General features: G+C 42.5%; 4 protein-coding genes across 12 annotated transcripts in view; 2 read left to right on the top strand and 2 right to left on the bottom strand.

The window, feature by feature from the left end:
• Positions 1 to 44: 44 nt before the first annotated feature.
• LOC139771995 (uncharacterized) lies at positions 45 to 6946 on the top strand. 2 transcript variants are annotated; one of them, XM_071705248.1, is made up of 8 exons: positions 46 to 803; positions 901 to 988; positions 1256 to 1425; positions 1502 to 5540; positions 5636 to 5952; positions 6120 to 6149; positions 6283 to 6585; positions 6664 to 6946. In XM_071705248.1, the coding sequence occupies exons 1-8, from the start codon at positions 717 to 719 to the stop codon at positions 6685 to 6687; spliced, it is 5058 nt and encodes a 1685-aa protein (XP_071561349.1). In that variant the 5' UTR covers positions 46 to 716; the 3' UTR covers positions 6688 to 6946. The 2 variants fall into 2 exon arrangements, with proteins under 2 accessions (XP_071561350.1, XP_071561349.1); XM_071705249.1 differs by lacking the exon at positions 6120 to 6149 and having other exon boundaries at positions 45 to 803.
• Positions 6947 to 7245: 299 nt separating this feature from the next.
• Positions 7246 to 9069, bottom strand: LOC139772003 (transmembrane protein 177). Of its 3 annotated transcripts, none has more exons than XM_071705267.1 (3): positions 8968 to 9069; positions 8427 to 8572; positions 7246 to 8348 (listed from the first exon to the last, which is right to left on the bottom strand). In XM_071705267.1, exons 2-3 carry the CDS (start codon positions 8555 to 8557, stop codon positions 7571 to 7573), a joined length of 909 nt encoding a protein of 302 aa, XP_071561368.1. In that variant the 5' UTR covers positions 8558 to 8572; positions 8968 to 9069; the 3' UTR covers positions 7246 to 7570. The 3 variants fall into 3 exon arrangements, with proteins under 3 accessions (XP_071561368.1, XP_071561366.1, XP_071561367.1); XM_071705265.1 differs by lacking the exon at positions 8968 to 9069 and adding an exon at positions 8784 to 8961; XM_071705266.1 differs by lacking the exon at positions 8968 to 9069 and adding an exon at positions 8681 to 8961.
• Positions 8991 to 13986, top strand: Morula (anaphase promoting complex subunit morula). 2 transcript variants are annotated; one of them, XM_071705256.1, is made up of 8 exons: positions 8991 to 9129; positions 9902 to 10349; positions 10433 to 10671; positions 10748 to 10928; positions 11009 to 11237; positions 11352 to 11536; positions 11794 to 12339; positions 12421 to 13986. In XM_071705256.1, exons 1-8 carry the CDS (start codon positions 9055 to 9057, stop codon positions 12858 to 12860), a joined length of 2343 nt encoding a protein of 780 aa, XP_071561357.1. In that variant the 5' UTR covers positions 8991 to 9054; the 3' UTR covers positions 12861 to 13986. The 2 variants fall into 2 exon arrangements, with proteins under 2 accessions (XP_071561357.1, XP_071561358.1); XM_071705257.1 differs by having other exon boundaries at positions 11012 to 11237.
• Positions 13418 to 25363, bottom strand: part of How (protein held out wings) — a 39171-nt gene continuing 27225 nt past the window's right edge. For 3 of the 5 annotated variants that reach the window (XR_011718037.1, XR_011718039.1, XR_011718038.1), the window contains exons 7-8: positions 21370 to 21589; positions 13418 to 16374 (exon numbers count right to left, since the gene is read on the bottom strand). Coding sequence is in view for 2 of the 5 variants with exons in the window: in XM_071705263.1 (XP_071561364.1) it covers positions 21504 to 21589 (86 nt within the window). In the remaining 3 variants the exon portion in view is untranslated. Of the gene's footprint in view, positions 21590 to 25363 lie in introns of all 5 variants that reach the window. The other 2 variants (XM_071705264.1, XM_071705263.1) reach the window with 2 other exon arrangements.

Below are 25363 nucleotides of genomic sequence, written 5' to 3' on the forward strand. Positions count from 1 at the left end.
AAAAAAAGATGAAACGTAAAAGTTAAATCGAGATTAAAGTTAATCTGCATTGATAGAAGCGGACACATTAATTAAACATAATCTCAGTTTAGCAATAAGCATAAAGAAGACTTCTGTCGATTATTTAATCTTTCTCGAATAACATACTTTTCTTTCTTTGCTAATTTTTGGAATCTGACCGTCGTCGCAATTGTAAATAAACCGGACTTTGCGTCACGCGAAAGAGAGAGTCAGCCGTTGAAAACGGTGTCTGACGCCCGATGACGTCATCGAGCGTCAAACGGTAATGGCGGCCCACGCACCCACACACGCACACATGTATGTACATACTACATACATACATATGGCACAGTGGCATACGTGGGATAATCAAATAATGTAACTCGACGACCGCGACGTTCGTGCGATTTTTCCCCGATTTTATCCTTATCGGAGGTGTTCTCGCTCGCGAGAGGATCCGCACGGCGGAAGGAGGATAGGCGGGTTTCCGGTATCACTATGTCCCCCGTGCCGCACCGTCCCGCCGTAGTCCGGATTCCTCGTGTTCGCGCCACCGCCACCGTTCTCGACGGCCCGTGTCCACGTAAACAGCGCGCCGTTACACGCCGCGCGCGACCGACCCCGACCGTCGCGGACGGACTCTGATTTCGCTCGGCGCTTTATCGCGCGCGCCTTATCGCCCGACCGCCGCTTCCGACGGCCAACGCGCAGCCAGGATGTTCAAGAAATTCAAGGACAAGCTCGCGGAGGAGATGAAGCAGTCGCCCGCGAGGCTGCAGGCGAGCGTGCAACAACTGGCGCAGGTCGCGACCCTTTCTTTTCTATCCGCGCGTTCGAACGCGCAAGTGACGATCTTCAATCGGTCCCTTCTTTTGTCGTTGTTGTTGTTGTTTCTTGCAGGCGGTGGTGTCGCCGGCCCTGTCCAACAGCTCCATTCAGGAAGTGTCAGCGTCGAATGACAATTTCAGCCTGACGGAGGATGGAGACGGTAAGCGCGCCTGATCGTCCTGACAGGTGTCTAAGTCTAGAATCTGAAGATTTGGGGGATGAGTCGCCAGAAAAAAGATACTAATGATACTTTGACTCCGGAGACACAAAGGATCTCTGAGATGTACATATAAGCGTTCTGTTCTGGCGACGCTTCCCGTATATGACACTTTGTAAATAATACCGCACATAACGCACTATTATCCTGTTACTATATATATTCTGTACAGAGTATTTTGGTGACTGTATGGAATTCTTCGTTTTGCAGAAACGCCAAAGAACACTCCGGCGAGGCACAGCTTTCAAAATGTTGACCTGATATCGCCGTCGCAGAATCGCGCGGAGGTCTCGAGAAGGTCCTCGGTGAGCAGCGTCACCAGCGACGCGTCCTCGTTGTTTCCAATGTACGAGAGTCCCTCAAATTTGTATCACTTACAGGTATGTCGCTATAAATACCCACTGACAAAGAGGTTTGCAATTCTCCGACGACACTGACAGTTTTATACTTTTGCAGTCGGACATGGATCAGTCGGCTAGCGAAGTGGACGATAACATCAGTCCTCATCTCGATAGAGTTACCAAGGATCAGTTGTACTCCGCCTATCGAAAGGTACAGACCAAGTATCACAAGTATCGCGGTAGATATACGGATCTGGCCACGCACTATCGCGAATTGGACAGAGTGAAAACCAGGCTGGAGTCCGTGTTGGTTGAAACGCAAGACAAGGTTCTAAGAAGAATAGCCGACCTAAAGGAGCAATGTCAATTAGAGCAACAAGCGAAGGCACACTTGGAGGACGTGCTGAGGAACGATATAGAAGAGAAGGATCACATTATAAATACGTTAAATACAAAGATAAAATTGTTGCAAACAAGCGAACCAACGTTAGACAATTCAGTGTCGGAAGACACTCAACAAAAGGAGAGTTCTAAAGGAAACCTAATCGATTTGACCAACGAGCCGTCTAGTGACGAGAATAACCCGCTGTCGATAGAAAATACTCAGTTGAAGGATAAATTGAAAAAGCTGGAGAGCCTCGTTTTGAAGTACAAGGAATCCTTGAAGCGTAACAAGGAGAAATTTACGGAAGTGATGAAGGAGAAGAACACCTTGGAGAACGATCATGAGGCGCTAAAGAATTCCACTACCGAGAGAATAAGCGCGACGGAGGGCGAATTGAGTGCGGCGCGTATCGAGATTGAAAAACTGACCGAACAAATAGACACTTTGCACAAACGTGAAGAGGAAGTGGCGATTTCATTAGCCGAGAATAAACTTTCTGTGCACAGGGAACTCGAGGAGAAAGAGGAGCAAATCAAGCAGCTACGAATCGATCTGAAGCACGTAACGGAAGATAAAGAGAATTTAAACGAGGCAATAGCGAGATACAAGACCGAATTGAGTGAATCCAAATCCCTGCGCGCTGATTCGAGTATAGCTGCGGAGAAAGGCGCGACAGCGCACGACACGTCGAAAGAGAAGACCGAAGCAGCGAGATCTACGCGACAAGCGGGAATAAAACGTCACGAGGAAGTCGATCACGGTAAAGCAGCGAGGACGAAGGACGAGAATATACCGGATGAAGTAACGCCTCGTTTGAAGGAAAAGGAAGCCGAGTTGCAGGAATTGCGGCATAAATTGGATGAAATGGAAAAACAAAATGTAGACTATAGACACGATAGAGAGACATTACACAGCGAACTGCTTGCTTGGAAAGTCACACATTCGGACCTGAAGACGGAGTACGACGCGTATAAAATTGTCGCGGAAGAGAAACGGAAAGACGCTGACTCGACGATTGAGAAGCTCCAAGCGACGGTACAAAGCGTCGACAAGGAATTGGAGAACATGAGAAACGCGTTAATCGACAGGGATCAAGTGTGCGAGAATTATAACAAGAAGATGCAGCAGTACGCAGCCATGCTCGAGAAAACCAAGTATCAATTGATCGACCAGGAGGCAGAGATAAAATCTCTGAATGATAAATTGGAGGAGCTTTCTGGGATGCGAGAAGAATTGGAAAGTAAAAAGACCGAATTAAACGCGATCCAAAGTGAGTTCGAACTTTGCAAGTCTACGATCGACGACCTTACAAATAAGACCCAGGCAGACAGTTCAGTTATAAGTTTATTGAAAAAAGAGAGAAGCGACTTGATAAATCGTCTTATTTATTACAACGATTGTATGCGGCGTTTAAAGCAGGACTGCATGAACGTTAAAAGTGTCGTTGCGGAAGAGTTCTCAAATCAGAAGGCCAAAATATCGGACATGAACGCGACACTCGCCGTATCTTTCGCGAAGCTCGAAGAAGAGAACGTGATACTGAAGTCCGAAATGAACGAATTGCGTTCGAAGGTAAAGGATTTAGAACAGCTTACGTTGAATGAAGCAGGACTGCAGTCGCAACTGGCGCGAGTTACGAATCACAGATTCGCACTAGAAGCAGAATTGAGGAAGAGTAATGAACGATTGGAAGAGATGATGCTGAAAAGTAACCAGAACGACGAGCTTAATACGACGAATAACAAATTAATAGCCGAGATCGATAATCTCAATTTTAAAATTCACGATCTGGAAGCGGCATCGCACAAGTTGACGCAGTCGCAACAGGAAGTCAAGGTCCTGCGAGAACGATTGAGGACGTTGGAGAATCTCGAGTCTGCAAATCACGCGTTGTCCGTCGAGATTGATGACTTAAGGGAGAAGCACGCGCAGGCCAGTCACGTCTTTAAGGAAGTAGATGAGTTGAACGCGAAGTTACGCGAGGCGACCGAGGTCATTAGCTCGTTAAAATCGGAGGGCAGCGATCACGACGCGTTGCGAGAGGAGTTGCACGCCTTGAAATCAGAAATAGCTCGCTTAAAGGACGATCTGGCTGAAAAAGAGAACGAGATAAAGACTCGCGATGGGAAGCTGGCGAGCGAGGAGGAGCACGTCGCGCATTTGAAATCTACGTGCGACAGTCATATACAGACAATTGAGGAACACGTGAGAAAGTACCTGAACTTGGAGGCGGAGTACCAGGCGACGAGGGAGAGTCACGCGAAGGAAACTGCCGAATTAATGGAGAATAACAAAGTATTGCAGGAAACGGTGAACGTGAAGCTCGTGCAATTGAAGAAGATGAAAACTATTAAAGAGCGGCAAAGTAAAACGATCGAGGAGGTGAGAGCCGAGCTTGACGAATCGAAGACTCGGCAGGCAGAATTGTCGAGCATGTTGGGAACCTCCGAGAAGCAGATGGAGTCGCTGAAGTTGGAAAATTCTCAGATCGCCCTGGAGAACAAAGATCTTAAGGACAAGCATAACGATCTCTTGAGCCGTAATCAGAAGCTTTGCGAAAACGACGAGGCTCTGAAGCAGAAAATCGCAGATTATGAGAAGGAGATTGAAGAATTACGAGGAGCGGTGAAGAATTACGTGGAGTCGTATAAGTCTCAGCTGAACAGTCAGAGCGAGGAGGTAGAACGCTTGAGCAACGAATTGACGGTCGTTAACGCGCAGCTCGAACGTAAAGATGCGGAAATGAATTCGCTGGACGAGAGACTGGCGATGAGCGAAAGAGAATCGCAGGAGATTAAAGGGAGACTTAACGAGCGGGATACCGAGTTGAAGGGTAAAATTTCCGAGTTGGATACAGCGTTGACGAACGGCAACGCCATGAAGAAGGAGAACGAGCGGCTTTGCGCAGAATTGAAGTCGCTGAGGGATGAAGTTAAAAGAATTAAAGACATCGAAGATAAGAACGCGGAGCTGAAATCAGAGCTTAGCAATTCGAACCAAAAGAATTCTGACGCGGAGACAATACGTTCGGAGAACAACGCGCTGATTGCCGAGCGGAAAGCGTTAAAAGGCAGAATTGCCGAGTTGGAAAGTGTATATTCCGGTAACGCGGAGTTGCAAACTCATGTAAATAATTTACAATCTAAAGTATCTAGTTTAGAGGCCCTACGGGCGGAAAACGATAGATTGCAGTCGGAGATCGAGGTTTTGCAGTCCGCGAAGAATTCGTCGACGGAGTTGGGCGCCTTGAAAGATTTATTGACGGCGAAAGACGCGGAGATAAAATTATTGGAGGACAAAATATCCAACATGTCGCAGGAGATTGGGAATTTGAGGCGGTTCTCTCTCGAAGTCGACGAAAGGAGAAGGAATGCGGACACGCTGAGAAATTCGCTCGCGCAATCGGAAGAAAAGATCGCTGGCCTGCAGTCGGAGATTAATTCTCTCGTTCGTACGAACGATACATTGCGAAAGCAATTAGAGACAGTCCGTAACGACGGAGACGTGAAACTTGACGGCGACAAGTTACGCGAGGAGAATAAAAGATTGGAGGCGCAGCTCGACGAGACGTTGATAACATTCCAAGCGAAAGAGACGCAGATGCAACTGGCAAATAACGAGCTGAGGTCGCAAACCAATCAATTGAGGGAACAGTTGAAGACCAGCGAGGAGGAACAAGGAATGAGGCTGAAGCAGCTGGTCAAAGAGTTCCAAGCTCAGTTGCATGACAAGGAAGAGGAACTTCAAGCCGCGTTGGAGAAACGTTTCGGTATGCTATTTTATCTAAAAAAAAATTATATATAATAAGACTAAAAGATTTTGAAAAACGTCCTGATAAATAATCAATATTTAATTTTCACATAGATCGCCAACACAACTACGAATCGAATCTTGTGCAACAGTACAAGGAGCAACTAAAAGATTTTCAAATAGAGCTGACAGAGAAGTCCGAGCAGCTCGAGAGCCTCGTCCTGGAAAAAAAAGATGTGGTAGTAGAGAAGGGAAAGGATATTGACCGCTTGATGGAAACGATCGCGCAGATTAAGAAGGAACACGCTAACGAGATAAAAGAATTGGAGAAAAAGTGGAAGGCCATAGTGCAGCAGAAAATCGACAACCTGCAAGTTAAACATGAGGAGGAATTGAATGAACTAACAAAAGAGTGGCAGAATGAAAGAAAGGTAAGTTTGCATAATCCAAAGATAGATAATTTAGCGCTATATGTATATTCCTTTAAATTAATTAATTAATTTATATATTTTAATGATTATTATTTACTCATGCACATTTTGCATTTTTTAAAATTTAATTTTTTAATTTGCGTTCACGTATTTCGCATTATTTTCAGCTTGATGCACAAACTGACGCAGCTCCCAAGGTAAAGCTTTGTTTCATTTTTTTTCTTTTTCTTTAACGCTTAAAGCCGCTTTTCCTCTGTGCATACTTTTAAGTAGTGAAGTTAATGGAATAATTAAGAGAACACAGAGAGTGTAAACTGAAATTTCATACAGGAATTAGAGAGCACTTCACGCGTGGCGATGGCCGCGATACATACGAGCACTGGCTCGATTCACACCCTACAACAGACCCTGACTTCTCAAAGGCGGGAACTCGCAGAGCTTAGGAAACTCGTGAACCTGCGACATGACACATTGGAAGACTCGACGGAGATTGAGTACCTCAGGAACATTTTGTTCGAATATATGATGGGAAGAGAGACAATGGTGCTTGCCAGAGTAATCGCCGCCGTCGTCAAGTTCGATCAGGAACAGACCGCGAAGGTACTTAAGAAGGAGGAGGATAAGCTAACCCTGGTAAGCGCGGCTGCACAAAGTGATCTCTCTACATAGCGTAGTATATATGTATCTAACATGCTACGGATCTCTTTTCAGTTTGGCTCGCTTGGTCTCACGTAGTCCGAGATATACAACTTTCCTGTATAGAAGAATTCTATAGATAACTGACGCGTTTTTCTGCCCGAGTATTCTATGTTTCTACAGGCCGCTCTCGCGCGAGCTGTATCTTCGATTACATATATAAAGAAGAAAACGAGAATTTGTACAAATTAGCTGAAATATGTAATATTTACAGATTTTTATAAATATTAATTTAACAGAATGTTATCGTATGTGATAAGGCTTATATAATATAGAAATATAGATAATGTATAAAGTATGTCCTTACCTGTGATTTTCATCGCATAAAAGATAATCATCTAAACACGCGTTGGAAGTATGTATCTTCTATGATGAACGCTTTTTACATTAAGGATGTGACAATAGCTGCAGTCCACTTGACGCTACAAATGCTTTGAAGCGTTCTTCCTCTCCTTCTTTCTTTATTGAAAGAAAGGAGAAGAGGAATGCTTCGAAGCATTTGTAGCATCAAGTGGACCGCAGCCAATGTCCCGTAAGTACAACAGTCTAAAGACTAATATGCATAATTTGTAATTAATAATACATATTCGCAATGAATACTGTTTTACAAATAGTTTATTATAGATATCGCATTTTATCACCAACAATCAGTATCACTAACGTCTAGAAATATATGTACATTAATCTATACATTAAATGATTCTTTTTATATATTCGTGTCCACAAGGCACCTCGCCATACGACGTGTGTTATTCCGTTTTTCGCGCGCATATGAAGTTGACCCATGCAATTAATTACGTAAACAAAAAGATACGTTTCGAGTAGAAAACCAGGAGGTGCGCCGGACATCATTAAAGGATCTTGGATGGTATACACGTAAAAAAAGTTCTCTGCTTAAAATTCTAGGTGTAAAGAAACCAATTTATTTCATACCTTCCAAGTTTCGTAGATGGGAGTCGAAGAAATCCTTCCTGTGGGTGATCGGCATATGCTTCTGTCTCAAGAAAGTCTCTTCGTTTCCGTAAGCGGTATATATTTTTTTCCCTTCCGCCCCTAAGAGAGACCTCAGAGCTCTGTTTCTGATTAACATTTTTTCGTAGAACTCCTGTCCCCCCTTGATATATTCGGCTCCTAAACGACACAGGGCTTCGTCGTCCTTCTTGTCGAGCTGATTGCTCCGATAGTCCTTTACCCCGAGCCACAGTATTACACCGAATAAGGTGAAGACCGCGTAAAATATACGCCGCACCGTCGCATTGCCCTCGCGCAAACTAAATCTGTACGATACAACGCTGCAAAGTGTCCACAGGGCCGCTACGGTCAGAACCAGCACGAGCGAGTTGAAATACGGCTCCTCCGCCTGGATTCGCAGGATCTCGCGCGCTATCGCGAACTTTTGCGCGTCCTCGGAGAGCATCACTGCTTTCAGGAAGATCCGCGCGTCCTGCCGCGTCCAATCCACCGGCTCCTCCTTGATGCGCAGATTTTCGCGGAGCTGCTCCGCCGTGTTGGTGAAGTTAACGGGTATCCCCAGTATCGCGCCGTACTTGGCGTTGAGAGTGCCGGCGTGTAACATGTCGAGGCCGAACACGCTAAAGGGCTTTATGGCGTTCCTGACGTCGTCGGGCAGCTTCAAGTCGTCCATTACCTTCTGAATTCTCTCTTGGATTTTAGAGCCTAACGGCACTTCCTTGGACATTCTGTGCGTTCAGAAGAGGAGGATATTAAGTCGCAGGCTTGGAGTAAGAACGCAAATCTTAAAACCTTTTACTACTCACTGATATCTGGCCACCATGTATCTGTATTTTTTCAGGAAGACAGTGTGTGGCGTGAGGACCGCACAATATCCAACAGCGATCGCAGTCACCCCCAGAATCACGTTCCTATACTTGAATGAAAATACATTCATGTTTACACGGCAATTCTGAAAATAAAGACGTGCACTTCCAATATTTGTATCACATCCCTCTGACGGCGGCGATCCCTCGATCGACTTTGATTAACTTAACTGGCGATTAAATTACTTAACGACCTGCAGAGTTACTTGCGCGGCAGAACTCCCGATTATGTTACATATGTATTCTGAATTTAATCTTTCAGCGTTAAGCAATGAAAAATTAATAAATTCCAATTACATTGATAAAATGCTGCAAATGTTACTCGACAAGCTCTAATTGGAGTTTGATCCAAGTCACTCTAGTATATAAAAGAGTTCCAAGAAATCTCTTATACTTCTCTTCACTTTGCTTCCTTTAAATCGTGAATCCTAACCTAACATAACATAACCTAAATTGGGCAACTTGTTTACATGTGCCATACCGTGCCGTCAGTCACGTGGTCCTGACCCGTGCGTGCTCACTGCACTGCTCAGTCAGCTGTCAGCTGCTGTCAGCTCAGTATCTAAACATGGCGAAGGTAGAGCTGAAACCGAGGGATTTCTTCGGTCAATTAGACCATGTATTTCCAATAATTAGAGGAAAGGTACGTGCAACATACAGTGTACATTGTATATCGTAAACTTGCGTCTTTAATAACGGCATGTCTTTTACGATATCGACGACGAAATTACAGTATGAAATCGTAATCTTAATACGGACATGGTACACGTGTCAGTACATTTATTCTGTAATTCTTAACGATAATTCTTAACGTTATCGTTATATTGTCGTCTCCTAACTTTTTTGCGATATATTATGCCTGCGCAATATAACGACAACGATAACTGCTATTAAGAGTAAACACGAGGAAGGACACGATCCAAATTTGCTAACAGATAGACCAAATTTTATGTAATTTCAATAAATTTTAGTATATCGCATTTTGCAATTAATTTCCCTTTTTTGCAGTTCCGTCCCAAGTAGAATAGAAAAGTCAAATTGACATTATCTTGACTTTTTTGTTCTATGTAGGATGCAAACTCATGAATTCCGGTTTTGATATTGGATATTATAAGATGCTGATAATTCAAACACTTAAATTTGATTATTAAATGACTAAATGACATTCATTTTGGATAATTTGAGTATTATATTATTCAGAGATTTTATAGCTTTAATATGTGCTTGATATTCGAATGGATACGTATCAAAAAATTTAACAAGTTTTAGGAAGACCGCAATAAAAATTAAAAAAGAAACCTAGCATATACCTATATATTATTAATATTATTATTGTATTGAGATATATAATTCAGTCAAGGATTCTTTTTTCTAATTCTTACTCCAAAAGACGCATAATGATCTTTTTCTTTCAGGTTAAAGAGGAATGTACGGAGGAAGAATTTATGAATTTAGTTGAAGTTTTACAATTCCTCAAGTCGACGTACTATGTCATAGAGATCGTGATTCATAACATAGAACAGTACATTCGTTGTTACGTGGCCCCGGCATTCTGGAAGAAGTTCGAGTACACAGAGGATGGCCAACGGGGCTTTGAATTGTTCAAGTCTGCTGTCGATGATCTGTACGAACATCTAATGGAATTTTTGCCGATTCTAAAGAAGCTAGAATACTTAAGGCAGAACAAAGGCGCAGAATGTTCTCTACCAAGGGGCGAGGACGATATAGATATAGAGGCACGATTCAGGCTTATCGTGAGAGCGACATTACTGAGCCAGTTACCTCTGTGCCACGAATGTATCATAGGACACTTTTATAAAATCGCGTTCAACATATTTTGCATTTTGGACAACTCGTCGCAAGGTAAACATTTACATTTATTATTTGTGTTGTATCTGTGATTTGTCTGAAATACGTTAAATATTATAGAAATATATGTTTTAAAGCGGACATGTCAGTCAGCGAGATCCAGTGCACAAGATGTGCCCAGGAAGTGGAGAACTGCCGGTGCCAGATGATAGTTTACATGTTTCACGAGACAAACAGAAAATTAATCGAGCTGGAGTTATTGGAGAGACTTGTAGGAAACGTACTCACGTCGCTGATCCATATTCGTATCGAGAATCACGTAATTCAAAAGTGCGATAAGACGTTTGATGTGTCACAGTTGGCCTCATTAGAAAATGTTGGTTCTCGTTATCTAATATATATTATATAATTGTGCAATAATGATGCGCTGTTATTGCATATGATTTTTTTAGTGGCTCGAGACTGTCGTCATGAAGTGGCTGATAAGAGTTTACTCCGGTGGTTTCTCGAATACGGAAGCACTTAGCGACGAAATTCGCGACGCCATAAACAAGTTTAAGCAGAAATTATCTCATTTTCTGTACGAAACGTACACCAACATAAGAATCGATCATCTTTTTAACATAATAATAGGTACATTTAGCTTGTACATCTACAAATATTCGTTAAATTTATTTGCGATTTATACAGTTATGCGCAAAATTTTTCTCTAGCAGAATATCCCGAGTCGCAACCCGCGGTGGACGATCTCCGAATTTGTTTAGAAAGAACCGATAAGCGGAAGGTCCTGGTTAAGAATTTGCAGGAAGCGATCAAAACGAGGCTTCTGCATGCCGGTGTGAATACCCCGGATATAGTGACCGCTTATATTGCCGCGATTAAAGCGCTCAAACACCTCGACCCAACTGGAGTTCTTCTAGAAACTGTTACGGAGCCCATTAAGTGAGATCCCTTGCTTTATCGCACTAAAATTGCGATCTGTAACATGCGATCTGTAGAATTTAAATGCAAAAAGCTAAAAAGTTTAGTTTTTGTCAAGTCCAATTTACTCTTTAGATGCTACTTGAGAAGCAGAGAAGACACCGTACGTTCCGTCGTTAATAGCCTGCTTGATGATTCACCCAGCGAGTTAGCCGATGAATTGGTGAAGGGCGAGTGCCTGCAGCTGGACGACGGTTCGGCGGACGATGAGTCTGAAGATTGGGAGAAATGGTTGCCGGATCCGGTCGACGCTGATCCCGGTAAATCGCGAATCTCTATTATAGCGCGAAATTTTTCTGTTATCGTTGACTTCGAGCGTGAATTTTTCGCTACAAAATCTGTGTTCCTCTAAGTCGCATTTATCACTATGATTATATTTCCGAACTGGATTTAAGATATATGTATATATCTCCAAATTAAGATTTGGATCAAAATTGAGTCACAAAAAAGAATTTCAACATTTATGTACTCACCGAAATATTAAAGGTGTTTTTTAAATGAGGATTTATCTTTCCAGCTAAGTCGACACAGCGTAAAGTGTCTGACATAATCTCTACGCTGGTGAACGTTTACGGCAGCCAGGACTTATTCGTCAACGAGTATCGCACGTTGCTGGCGGATAGACTACTCTCGCAACTCAACTATCATACCGAACGCGAGATACGTCACTTGGAGTTGTTGAAAAGACGATTCGGAGAGAATCAGCTGCATTACTGCGAAGTCATGCTGAAGGACGTTTACGATTCGAAAAGGATAGACGGTAACATCCACTCTGACACCAGTTACAACTTGCAGAGGGAACTTTTTCCCACTTCCGCGCTGATACTATCGGCGCAGTTCTGGCCGCCGTTTAAAGAAGACTGGAAATTGAAACTGCCGAGCATCGTGCAGAATCAATTGAACAAATACGTGAAGGCGTTCGAGGCTTTGAAGGGAAACAGAACGCTCTGCTGGAAGCCTCACTTGGGAAACGTGAGCCTGGAAATCGAATTGAAGGACAGAAAGCTGGATATAAACGTCACGCCGGTGCACGCGACGATTATCTTGCACTTCCAGGATAAAAGTAAGAACGTGTTGATGATTTGTTGAATTGAATATAAGCGCATAGTGAGACGGTCGCTCGTAAGTTAAATTTGTTTTGCAGATGAGTGGACTTTGCAAGATCTGGCGGAGGTGATGCACGCACCGGCGACTGTTCTGCGACGCAAGATGGCATTCTGGGTGTCGCAAGGTCTTCTGAAGGAGACATCTAGTGACGTGTTCATTCTGCAAGAGGAGAGTACGTCCAAGAGTCGTTTATCGACCGACATCGTCGAGGAGGAAGAGGCTGAAAGCGCAATGGCTTCAGCCAGCGATCAGAGAGAGGAGGAACTGCAAGTATTCTGGTCGTACATTGTTGGGATGTTGACGAATCTAGATTCATTGCCAATAGAAAGGATTCATCAGATGTTGAAAATGTTCGCGTCGCAAGGACCGGGTGCCGTGGAATGCGGTTTGCCGGAACTAAGGCAGTTTCTGGACAGAAAAGTCAGGGAACATCAGCTGTTGCTCTCCGGTAGTCTCTATCGATTACCGAAGTCATAAAGGGATAATTTCAGAATTTGAACAAAATCTAAAAAGAATTATTTTAATTGTAGAAAAGTGCAAAATTGCATTTTCTTTAATAAAATAAAAAAGAAATTTTTTTCAAATTTTGCTTCCAATACATTTTAGAGACACTACTAGATTATGAATCTGTTTTTTTATTTTGTTTTATATTTTTCGTTACTCCGAAATCATGATCCACCGCTAGCTATTGAACGGGAAGAACTGATTTCCTTTATTACTAATAATTTTCGTTATTATTAATATTTTTAATGATTTTTTTTCAAAATAATCATAAAAGAATATAAAATTGTGCCAATGTTTCAAGTATGCAGTTTTTTATTTCTTAAATATTTAACTTGTAAAAAAAGTATTTTCTTCGCTTAGGTTGTCTACCCCCTAATAGTGGAATATTCTCTCTTAATAGTGAAAGCTAATGTAGATATATTTTGTATGAGAAATGTCCATTTACTTTTTGACAATTATAAAAATATGCATAAATATTGATAAAATGGTAATCTTGTATTTGCCCTTTCGAGTGTCAAGGAAGTGTCGAGTATTGAAAAAATATTTTTATTACCGTTCATCATAGTATTTATACATGTTTGTATAAACTATTTTATTTGCACTTTCATTGTAAATTGTAAATTTTCTTCCATAAGTAGCGTACAGTACACTATGATTCATAATCAGATCTTTCCGAGATTTCAGAAAATAGAATTGCTTTTCATTGTCACTTACACATTAATATTGCCACATATCCTGCACATATATCAACATTAAAATAAAATATGAAACTAAAAAATTATCATATACAATAAATTTCGGCAAAAAAACTATATAACTATATAGAATAATAAATGTAAATTCGCATGCCATAAGATCTAACAAGATTGCTTGCACATACATAATTTCTTATGCAACTTATTCTGTATATATTTATAAATACGATAACAGGGCGTAAATAAATCACGTCAGCGTTTACTTCTGCGATAATGATAATTAGAATTATTTTAAAAAATAATAAAGGTCGGATGTTTATGCAATATGTAGCTTATATAATTGATGAAGCAATGCGGGCTCTGCGATAATATACAAACCATAATTTTTTTTTTTTTTTTTTTTTTTGACACAAAACGCAAACATTAAAATGGATTCTCATTTCGAAATTATAAGAGACAATTAATATATTACCGGTTAACGCAGAAGTAAAGCGCATCGATATTTATTCATACCGTCCGGATGTTCAACTGAGTCAGTGCATATGTATAATACATTATGTGTATACATGTGTAATAATTTACGTTCTCACGCGCATATATATATTAGACAGCATATACATAAAGAGTATACATATATGTTCTGTGTATAATCACGCTTGCGAATGCGTGTATATAATTCGTATATTATAATCGCACTTAATAGAAGACAATGATATTCAAAATATTTCGTTAAATCAATTATTTACGTACAATAATAAAATATATATCGGATATACTTTTTTTTTTACGTTGAGAACTTAAGTAGATTTCAGATCACTCTTAAATGTGTGCGTGTATACTTTTCAACGCTTATATATACACGAAGGACCAAGCTTTCGGTACACATAGGAGGTACACTTCTCGGACAAAAATTCAAAAAATATCTGTCGAAAGAGAACGAGTATAACATTTGACACATGAATGACTATACAGGAGTTATATAACGCGTGCAACTTGATATCGTTTTCTTAATCGTTACATGTACAATATGGCAGACCTAAAAGTGGTGCAACTCTCTAATGATAAAGTCGATATTAAGTAAGTCACTCTCTCACGCAAACACTCTTTGCACGTATGTAGACAGAGATTACATTTTTTTCTTTATATTCATATGATTATAATATCTCGCAAAATAATTCTGCGTCGTAGAAAGTTATAACAATAGGTCGCGATACTTCTATCGTTTTTTTTACTTTCGTCGTTTCGCCCGATAATATCGACGCGTCTTATCGATATTTATGCAACTGTACGTATCTACTCGATAATCCTGCGGTTTGAATTGTAAGTTTTTCGTAAAGTTAAAATCTGCAATTTATTCAACGAGCCTTGGCAGCGCGTCTGCCACCTTGGACGCCCTGCCACTTTTCTCTCATCAACGTATTGCACATTGACGTCCTAGAAATATTCCTCTGCGAATAGCACTTCTCTTAATACTTTCAGCTGAAACAATATATACATGTAGCTCTCTCTCGTGCAACCGCATACGACGCATACTTTTAAAGCCTTCTCTTCGGGATATTCGTGATTCTAGGTTACGGATATTCCCAACAGTCCTTCTCGCGACCTAACGAGAAGGATCGTTAGGAGAGCGATCTAACCGCGGCGTTGCCCTTCTCTCCTTCCAGGGATATACATGTCGTGAGAAAGTTAAATTTTGATTGCACAGTTCTAACGCTACTACATAGAGTCTATCGATAACAAAGCTTTAATCTAGAACGGTAACGCGGCTACACCGCACTACGTTAATATTACAATAAGGCACATTTATGCGAGAGAGTTGTACAGAATTTCGACAGTTTCTCCGACGTGAGAGGTGTGTTGCGCGAGAAAAAAGGAAGACACATTGGCATCAATTTCCTTCGACGAGGTCCTCGAAGAGCTCTTCGCGAATATCTCGCGAATTTTCTTCTTGTCTGTTAATTTTTTTCTCGCGCGACACCTTCCTCCAGGAGTTAGCTCTAAAAATGCGCGAAAAATATATCAATTAAGTTAATGTTGTCACATTCTCGCGCTGCCATCTCCAGAGACGGGGAGGTGCCAGCGTAGTCGTAAGTACTGGGGAAAAACGCGAACAACAATTTCATCGCCGCCGCGAGAAGAGAGAGAAAATAAAATACTTCGGAGACACATCGCGCGCGCGCGTGCTACAACAAAATCCCCCTCCCCTATGGGAGAGTAAAAATATCTGGTAAACTAAAATTCTTACTAAAAACTACTGTTGCTAATACCGCTAACGTTGCACTGAATTGCGCATACCTGACTCGCGTCCAAGACAAGCCCGTAATAGTCTCCCGCGTTTACTCGCAAAAAGGCGCGTGCGGGGATTCTATATAGAATATATAGTATATATTTGTACATAAATATATATTATATAAAACATATATATAGCGTCCCTCCCCCCAATCTCCGTATATTATGCTAATGCACCTCGCAACGCTACCGTTTTTTTTTTCTTATTTTTGCGAAGTGAGATAATAATTCGTGCCGTCGACGGGGGCTACGACGGCGCGAAGTGGCTCGGATTCCAATCGGCGACGACTCCGTCGATCGCCGAGACGCGCTCGAGAAAAACTAACGTTTCCGAACATTTAAGAGGACACGGGATGATGGATAAGCTTGACGAACGGGGCTGGTGACGCGGACGGACGGCGAAGGTGGTCGGCTGGTTGGTGAACCGATCGAACGCGGGATGCTGTTCCAGAGTCCAGGTGTTAGCACGGGGCGAGTGGATATCCATTGTTAGCACTCCAAGCCTACAGGCCACGGGCAACCGGGGTTAACAAGAAAGAAAAGAAAAAACAGTTTTGTTAGTAATCTGATTATGACTGACCGACGTTAACATTAAGTATCTAGTAGCTCGCCAGCTGAGAGAAATAAATAGTTAGTGGTGAAAAGCAACGCTTCCGGTTTCTCGTGCGCGTCGTACAGCATAATCCGGCACGCCAAATCCTCATGATGTCAAAGTTAGAGTTTTTCTTTCAGTGTGTCGTGCCGTGCGAATGCGTTAGAACATGGAGACTCCTCCGCTCGCGAGAAGCCTGTCGTCTTCCAATTATCGGCCTCGCGCCGCGCCGCGCCGATCGCGCGCGTGTAGAAACGCGCTCGATCGGACCCAGGAAGACTCCTCGACGACGACGAAGCATTGCTTTGCACCAGCTACTTGTAATATTATTAGTGTGAAGCATTCGACTTGTACGCGTCATGACAAGATAAACAATCCAGCGGAATTCGCGTGGAAGAACGAACGTTCGGTCGTTATTCGTATATCGAGCGTCAAACTGGCACTGACTTCGTTATCTCGACAAATGTCCATGACTATTAGACCCGTTCGTTTTCCGCCCAAGTGATACGGCTCGCGATATCCTTCCCGCGCGCGCAAAAGTCCCACAAAAGTCGTACAAATCGATGGATTACACATCGCTGTAATAACTCGCTCGTCAGGCTGGATGCACCAGTGAACGCGCGCGATACTCCATCGGTTTCTAATTACACGCTCATCAGCGATCGCATTTATCGCAATCAGTCATCCGGCGATTTTATCGTTCCGATACTCCACTCTTGTTATCAACAAGGTACTTAATACTTTCGAAGTTAACGACGATCGAGAATCATGATCTCCCATTAATAAAATAGACATGCAAATGCTGCGAGAAGTTCAATGAAAAGATTAGCCGATCGTTCGCTGGTGCATTTACCTCACGGCGGTCGTAAAAGAACGTAGCTGCCTGTATATGTCAGATATCAGCCAAAACAAAAAAAAGAAGAAGAAACGATCGAGTGGAAAAAAAATCGATGATCGATCACTATCTGTTAATCGCTACCGTTACACACGCACATGGATTTGCGTTATTTCCGAACATTATAGCGATTTTTTTCAGACAGGCAGCCTGGGTGTGCACCTGCCACCACATTAGCACCGGTAAATGAGAAAGATTACATAACGAAATTCCGATTACATAGTTACGGTGGGTATTATTGATACCGATCACTATTGATCTTTAGTGATTAATGTCCCATCAGCAAGCAGGTGTCAGAGGCTCATGAGTGTTGCATGTGCCATACATAGGACAGATATCTGTAGTACAATTCCAGGCATTCCTTATTTTTTTAAGAGAAGCATATTATTATTAATAGACGCCATTAAACAGGCCTGTTTACACAGTATATTTAATAACGTGAGTTGTGTGGATCGGGTGATAAATGGAGATTCGACGAGAAACTCGTACGCGAAAAAGAGAGCGTGGCGAAATAGCTGTCTTCGATTTTAAAACCGTTGTGTCTCGATAAATAATGATTTGACGTCTTGAGAATTCTTGGATTCGAGATCTCTTGGTAATTCGTACGGATTGACTGACGACAATTACGATCGTTCAATTCATTGATTACACTATAAAAAAAAATACGGGCTCTGATTATGTTCATCAGAGCAAAACTTAAACTTGTGACATATTTCGCTGTTTAAAAGATATTTTAGACTCAAGGTAAAGCAGCGATATTATATCCGGAAGAGCGTTATATTTAAAATTGAATAAAATCAAATTAAGTAAAGTTTATCCCAACTACCGTGATTATCAATTAAACATAGTTTCATCGTGGAACCTTCCAATATCGATTAATCCGAAACTTGTGGAATATCCTTTATGTACATACGGATTTGTGTATATGCATATGTGTACTTGTGCGAATTAAATACAATTGAATAACCTCTTTGTATACTAATTCTTTCGAAATAAACAAACAAATTATTTCACATAAAAAGTAAGGTAATACACGATTATTAAATTAAAATTTTTATAAACGATCTATATCATCTAAATTATCTAAAATACTCTAAAAAATACGTAAAATTAAGTTCTTTAATCCAAAACCACTTCTATTCTAATTTGTAAAAAAAATATAAGACGTCACACAAGGTTCAAACAAAAAAGACTATTCGCACAAACATATCTAATTCATATACGCTGTATATGCACTCTGTATGTGTGTGTGTGTTTTATGTCAGCGTGCGCGTATATACGAATTGGCACGAAAACAACTCGTCATAGGAAAGGAATGTTCTGCATAAAAATTGCAATGTAAGCAATTTTTATTCACGACAAATGTTTCGTTTGAAGAATGATTCTCGCGCTCCGAATATACGTGCACCTGTACGCGATTTGTGCATGTGTGTGTCCTGTATGTATGTATGTATGTAGGTAGAGCGTCGTTGTTAGTTTTTTTTATAAATAAAGATGGTGCAGTTGTGCGTCCTATATAATGGATGAAATTGCGTCTATGATAAGGAATGTCAATTATGTATAAAAAAAATTACTTGTTAGTGAGATAAAATATGTAAAAAGGACGGGAGAGAGATGCCATCTCCGGCAGCATTGTCCACACTTTCGCGGTTTACTCTGCTTCCCTTTTCTTTTCAAACTCGGACCGTTAATCGCGAAAGGAAATCAATGTGGAAGGCATTTTTTTTTAGCGATTTAACGCGACAAGGACGAGGCAAAAAGTGAAACAATTTATCGCGGTTTAGGCGACACGGACCGAATTGCATAAACGCGTTGCATAAAACCTTCGCTTCGTACCGCGTTACCATCCCTTTTTCATTCGCGCAACGAAAATATGTATCTCTCGGGAGCAGGCGGTCTATTAATATCGGACAACAGTTTCTGGATTGACGCCCTGTGATGCTCACGCGGGGAAATCTTTTGTAATTTAAAGCGAATATAAATAAAACCTTCGCGTGAGAGGGTTTTCGTGGGGGTTTTTCCGGTATCTCGACGGTTCTGGGAGCTCTTTGCTAATCGCGGCGTGATTGATACCGAGAGAGGATCCTCGCGTCTGCAAGCAGACGAACATCCGCTCCGCAACCACGCGCACGTCTACGGTCTCGTAACAAATTTTATATCGAGAGAAGGACCAATAAAACACGAAAAAGACAATGATAACAAGAATAATCTTTCGAATCTCCGAACGACCGTAAATTCTCGTAGATCTGTGAACCTCGGGATCCATGCAGCGAGCCGTATTTTACAATTTTCCTCTCGGCCGCGAATCTAATTATAGATTCGGCCTGACGCAAGGTGTTGTTCGTGCGCTCTATTTTCACCCGAGCGAATAATCCTCCGTCGCGGTCAAAGCAACACGTCGGGTAACCGAAGACACGTGTAAAACCCTTTGTTGAGGAGGTGCGCACCCATGTTGCGTTCGCGATCCCGACAACCGCGGATATTACTTAATTGAATTAATCGGAGTCTGGTCCAGGCGACTCCGTCCGAAACGTTTTCGCGTCAAGAAAATCGAATCAATTATTTTTTTCCACGTTCGAACATTCCGGTTCTTCTTTTACACGCGCGCAAGCTTTACAGATATGTGAAAAAAAGGAGGAAAATCGTAAACGGTTCGCGCCGCTTCCTCAGACGAGACGGCGACGCTTGCAAGCGCGAGTCGGCTCGAAAGACCACGGAACGGAGCTCTCGCGTTCGATTTCGCGCGTTGCACGGTTCGTTTTAGACGCATGAAATACCAGACACGCTTTCGACATTCCGGACGCCTAGCGCCCGATTCCTGCGCCGGCCCTAAGCCGAGAGAAACGAGTCTTTCTCGCTCTCTTTCCCTCCACCCCACACGTCAATCCGTGCGTGATCTTTCTCTCTCTCTCTCTCTCTCTCTCTCTCTCTCTCTCTCTCTCTCTCTCTCTCTCTCTCTCTCTCTCTCTTTCTACCTCTCCCTTTCTTTCCCGTTACTTCGACTCGCGTACTATTACGGCTAAATGAAAGTTACGCGGCTCTCCACCGTTGTAAAGATCCGAGGACGGTTCGATCTGTATCCCTCTTTCTCTCTTTTTTTTCTCTTTTTCGGTAGGCAGGGGGATATATTGTGACATTAATCAATTCTTCCGTCACCGGTCACCGGAAATCTATAACTGCGTAATGTATACGTGTGTAAACGAGAAGTGCTACTTCAACCGATGAGACACAACCGATGTCGATCGGTGCGGCGTCAGGTACACAGGACGAGACGCGCGCGTGCACACACACGCACGCACACGCCACCGTTGCTGGCTGCCCGTTCTCGCGCTGGAGCTGGAGGCTCCAGCCTCCGCCAGCCCGAGTGAAAGCTTCCCGAACAGCAGCACGCTCGTGGCGGAGACACATGTGAAAGGCTCGTATTTTCGCCGCGGCTTTAGCACGAGCCAAAACACGGGCCCTGAGCGCGGGTCTCGTCATACATAAAAAGCTACGTATATATATATATATAAATAAAAGTCTGGTCGGAATGGTCTGGGCGCTCTGCTCAATAAATTCGCAATTATTTCAATACAGATAGCTCTCGCTAGATTAATACGCAATAATAAAATTTATCAAGTGTTCGAGACGTTCGCCAAAACGGAAGTACATCGGGTTGATACAAAAGATTCACGTTTGTTAAATCAAAAGACTCCAGCAGATTCAAGGAGACTTGCTGCCCACGGGCTTCAATATTGTTCCTTTTCAGTTAAAGCGAAATCGTTCAACTCCTTTTTGCAAAGAATCGCGGTTCTCCGATTTTTTTTTTAATACAAAGATGAGTGGATGAGCCTCTCGCGTCAACCTAGTTTTAGCGACCGCTTCGTCGCGAGACGAGAAAAGCGCCTCGGCCATTCCGACATCGAGACCGCAAGGAAGATGGTGAAGACGTTGGAGGAAAAATAAAAGATAAAAAAAAATAAGAGGACAAAAGAGAGAACTTAATTGAGAACTGCCTGTGCAGACACTAACCTTTCCGCGGTGGCGCGGGAACAGTGCTCTGTATCTCTCTTTTTCGCTCTTTCTCTCTCTCTCGCTTTCTTTTTTCTCTCTCTTTCTCTCTCTCTCTCTCGCTCTCTCTGTGTACTCGCATCGTCTCTGTGTGTTCACGAGAGAGCGCCGGCCCTTTGATAAGGGTGCTCGCGGATCTGACCCAGGTGCCTACGCTGCTTGGCGGCGGCCGCCGCTGCGCCTGTCGCCAACATACACACAGCATGAGTATGGTCAGCAGGGACCGTCACTTCCGGCGCACGATCACTTTTCGCCGCACGCGGACCCGCAAGGGATCCGCGCCCATCCATCTCAGTCCGCTAAAAAAATCTAGAATCCTGCCGCTATTATCAGTGCAAAAGAAAAGACACACATCGGGGAGGGAGGAGGAACCCGTGCCACAAAGAAAATCTGTATTGCACCCTATTGACACAGACACAGTAAATTTGGATTTCACTTATTTACGCTACTAACTTTACTAATTTATGATACACTTGCGGGGAAGAATCCCTCCTTTTCTCTGTGCAACGGGTTCTAGCGACGACGCCGCCACGACGCCAACGGGACGAGGGCGAGTTGCCTCGACTTTGTAAGAGCCATACCCCTACCCCGTCAATTGACTCTCGTGGTGGCGTCGCCGGATTAATGCTGATCGTTACCTCCAGCTTACGACCAGCGTGAGCTCATGATCGTTGAACAATTGTCTTTCAGGGGCTTTAAACGCGGAAGCCACTAAATGCCTGAAACATGCGCGGAAAATACTGCGGATACGGTAGAAATACTGCGGAAATATGGTAACGCGCGACACCCGGTTCGTGTACCGTAAGGATGCCCTTTGTTTCCTTACTTGAGCATCGCGAGCGTGGAATATACGGAGACACGTTGCTGCTCTCTAAATTCAATACCGAGATGATTGCTCCTCGGTATTAAACAACGCCGAAATGTCTTTGAGTAACGAGACTTTAAAGGCATCGCGCTAATTCTTTATTTTCCCCTTGAAGACACGACTTCAAGAACGCGTGATCAAATTACCGATTTCGCGTCGTTTATATTAATGTCATCGCTGTACAGAATGCCTCGGGATCACTTTATTCAAAGACATCTCGATGGAGCGGCGACTCGCGTGACGCTTTTTGACACGCGACCATGTCTCGCGTGCTCGTCCCGAATCTCTCGTGAGCTCACGCTCGGCTCGTATTCTTTAGGCCTGTAGCGGGGCAAGCTCGCCTACCAGAACACTCTGTAAGAATACTGTAAATCGTCAGTGAAGTCGTGCGTCCCTGAAACTCCATATTAAAAAAAACAACATAATCCCGGCTTTCCCGCAGGGAAGCGAAACGCGGCTTCGTCGGAGAGACACGTACTTACTTACTTACTTATTAACTATTGAAACGAGTCTACCATATAGATATGACCTCCCGTATCGGCGCTTGTTTCTAGGTACATCGGACAGATTTTTGCGCGTGCGTGTATACATATAAAATATAAAACTCGTTAAATATATAGAAGCTATTGCTGATAACCGGGCAACCTCTCGCTCTTTCGCGCGCGGCTCAACATCACACTTTTGATTTTCGTCAGTGAAATCAGGTAAGTCTTTGTCATGTAAGCTAGAAATGTATCCAACCATTCTACTCGTTCCTAACAACAATGAGTATTGGGATTAACATCTACCCGTTGCTTCGGCCCTCAACCTCGTATAAATATAATCTATATAAACGGCTAAATCTTTATAAAAATAAAATTAAATAAACGTATAAAATAATATATAATATATAGCTCGTACGATAATGATATATGTGTGTACATATATATACACACGTGTATATATATACACGATTTGCATATTTAAATATTTAAATATTACTTAAAGACTATGCCATCAAAAAGAGTATTACGTGTCTATAAAATAATCTGTATAAATACGTGCGCTAAAGTCACCATTCGATTCTCCTTTATTTGCTCTTTTGCGAAGGGAGGGGGGCGGCGTGGACGCGCGATAAGAAAACAAAAAAAAAGAGAGGAAGTACTTTTTCAACGCATAGTCTTATCCGTATCGTCTGGATTCACTACAAGTAAACGCTAGAACCATCAGTCCTCAAAATATTGTTTTGGTCCCTGGGTAATATTCTCCCTCCACCTATATATTGCATGTCTAAAAAAAAAAGAGAAGAATCCTACGTACGTTATATTATAGGCTATCTATCACCAGCCATCGTATGGCGTGTCGCGCGATAGATCCAATTTGTGTTTATTACCGATGAGTCCTCGCTAAATTGCTCGCTAATCCGATTGCTATCGTGCGATCGACGGCGATCACCTCGACCGATTCGTTTCAAGCTGTGAAAACTTAGCGATTACGTCTCTCTCTCTCTCTTTCTCGCATAGAGGAGAGAAGGAAAAAAGGTAAAGCTACTCGCTACTCTGTCTCGGAAGTCTCACAATCGAGTACTCTTCTTCTTTCCCGTTTCTTTTCTCTTCTTTTTTTTAAATGACTATCGCTGCGCTAGACGATTCGCGTAATTACTGCGCTAGAGTTACGTAATTAGAGGTACGGTTTTCATCCGGATGGAGGCGGGAGCGAGAGAAAAGACAAAAGGGAAAATGAGTAGACGCAACGTAGAGTGAGTTTCGTAGGAGAGGTGGACGGATCGAGTTATTAGTTGTTTTAGTCGCGTGTTAGGTCAAACCCGAGGGATTCGATTGGGATTCTAGTGGTAGTACTTCCTTTAGTTGCAATCGTCGTTAAAAGTGTAATTTAAGTCAAACGTGAACGGAGAACGTGTTCGCGAGAACGTGTGCGATGAAAAAAAAATGAGAGAAGAGAATAAAAAAAAACGCGGACACTAAGATTCGATTAATGTACCCATCACCACCCTGTCGACAGACTACTGATTAAAACGGTTGATTATTCTCTTTAGGAAGGAAAAGAAACGTCCCGGGACGACGATATACGTCCCTTCCCGTCATCGAAGCTACCAAATCGAACTCTAAGACAAGCTTTAAGAAAAAAAGAACCTATATTATGCAACGTTATATATATATATATATATATAATACCGTCTCTACTTCAATAAATATATAATATATCCTCTGTGAAATCTATATATCTACGTACGTACGTGCAATGCGTACACACGCACGTGTATCTGTAAAAATAGCTACAACAAGAATGGCCTTTGATTACTGCATTGAGTAATGCGCGACAGCGCGTTACGGATCTCTTATCAACCGTAAGAAAAAAAATTCAACGCAAGTCATACGCACGTAGTACGTGTACATATAATATGTATAAAGGGTGTACCGAGGGTATCGAGGGCATTCCCTTACGGCCTATATTATACGTTAAAAGACGCGCGAATGCGCGAGCATTCACCGGGTAACTGGATGCCTTTGTATCATGGGGAAGACAGACGCGATCTTCCGTATGCCGCGACGAAGAACGCGCGTCCAGGGGTATAACTCCCGGACAGTATCGCTCGGCTTTTAAACAGGCCCGGACATCGAACGTCGCGTGCGTCAGGGAGTCAAGTAACTCGTACCACTCGACGGGAAGTACTTTGGATACTGGTGGAGGAGGACTGGACGGGAGATTTCTCGCGTACCCGAAATATCTCGACGTGTTTTTTTCCTTTTTCTTCTTTCTTTTTTCGAAGACGAGACTCCGCGGAATTGTCCTGACTAACGGTTCGCCGTAACTTTCGACGCGATCGAGTTCAACGCGATTTATCTCCTCGCTGGACTCCCGCGATCTCCTTGGACTACACCTACGTGGTACGAGTTTGCCCGATCTGTAAGAGGAGGATATCATGTCCGGCTGATGAGATGTAAATATAAGCACGATACTTCGAAAGATGGAAGTATAGGTCTCAAAATCGATATTCTAATTTTAAGCAATATTTCTCGTTAAAAAATCAATATAAGTCAATATAAAATTATAAATCCAATAAAAACAATTTTGATTGCCGCTAAATTT

Source organism: Temnothorax nylanderi, unplaced genomic scaffold (genome assembly GCF_030848795.1).
Source record: "Temnothorax nylanderi isolate EJ_2023f unplaced genomic scaffold, tnyl_v1.0 TNYL_tig0046_pilon, whole genome shotgun sequence".
NCBI classification, from domain to species: Eukaryota; Metazoa; Arthropoda; class Insecta; order Hymenoptera; family Formicidae; genus Temnothorax; species Temnothorax nylanderi.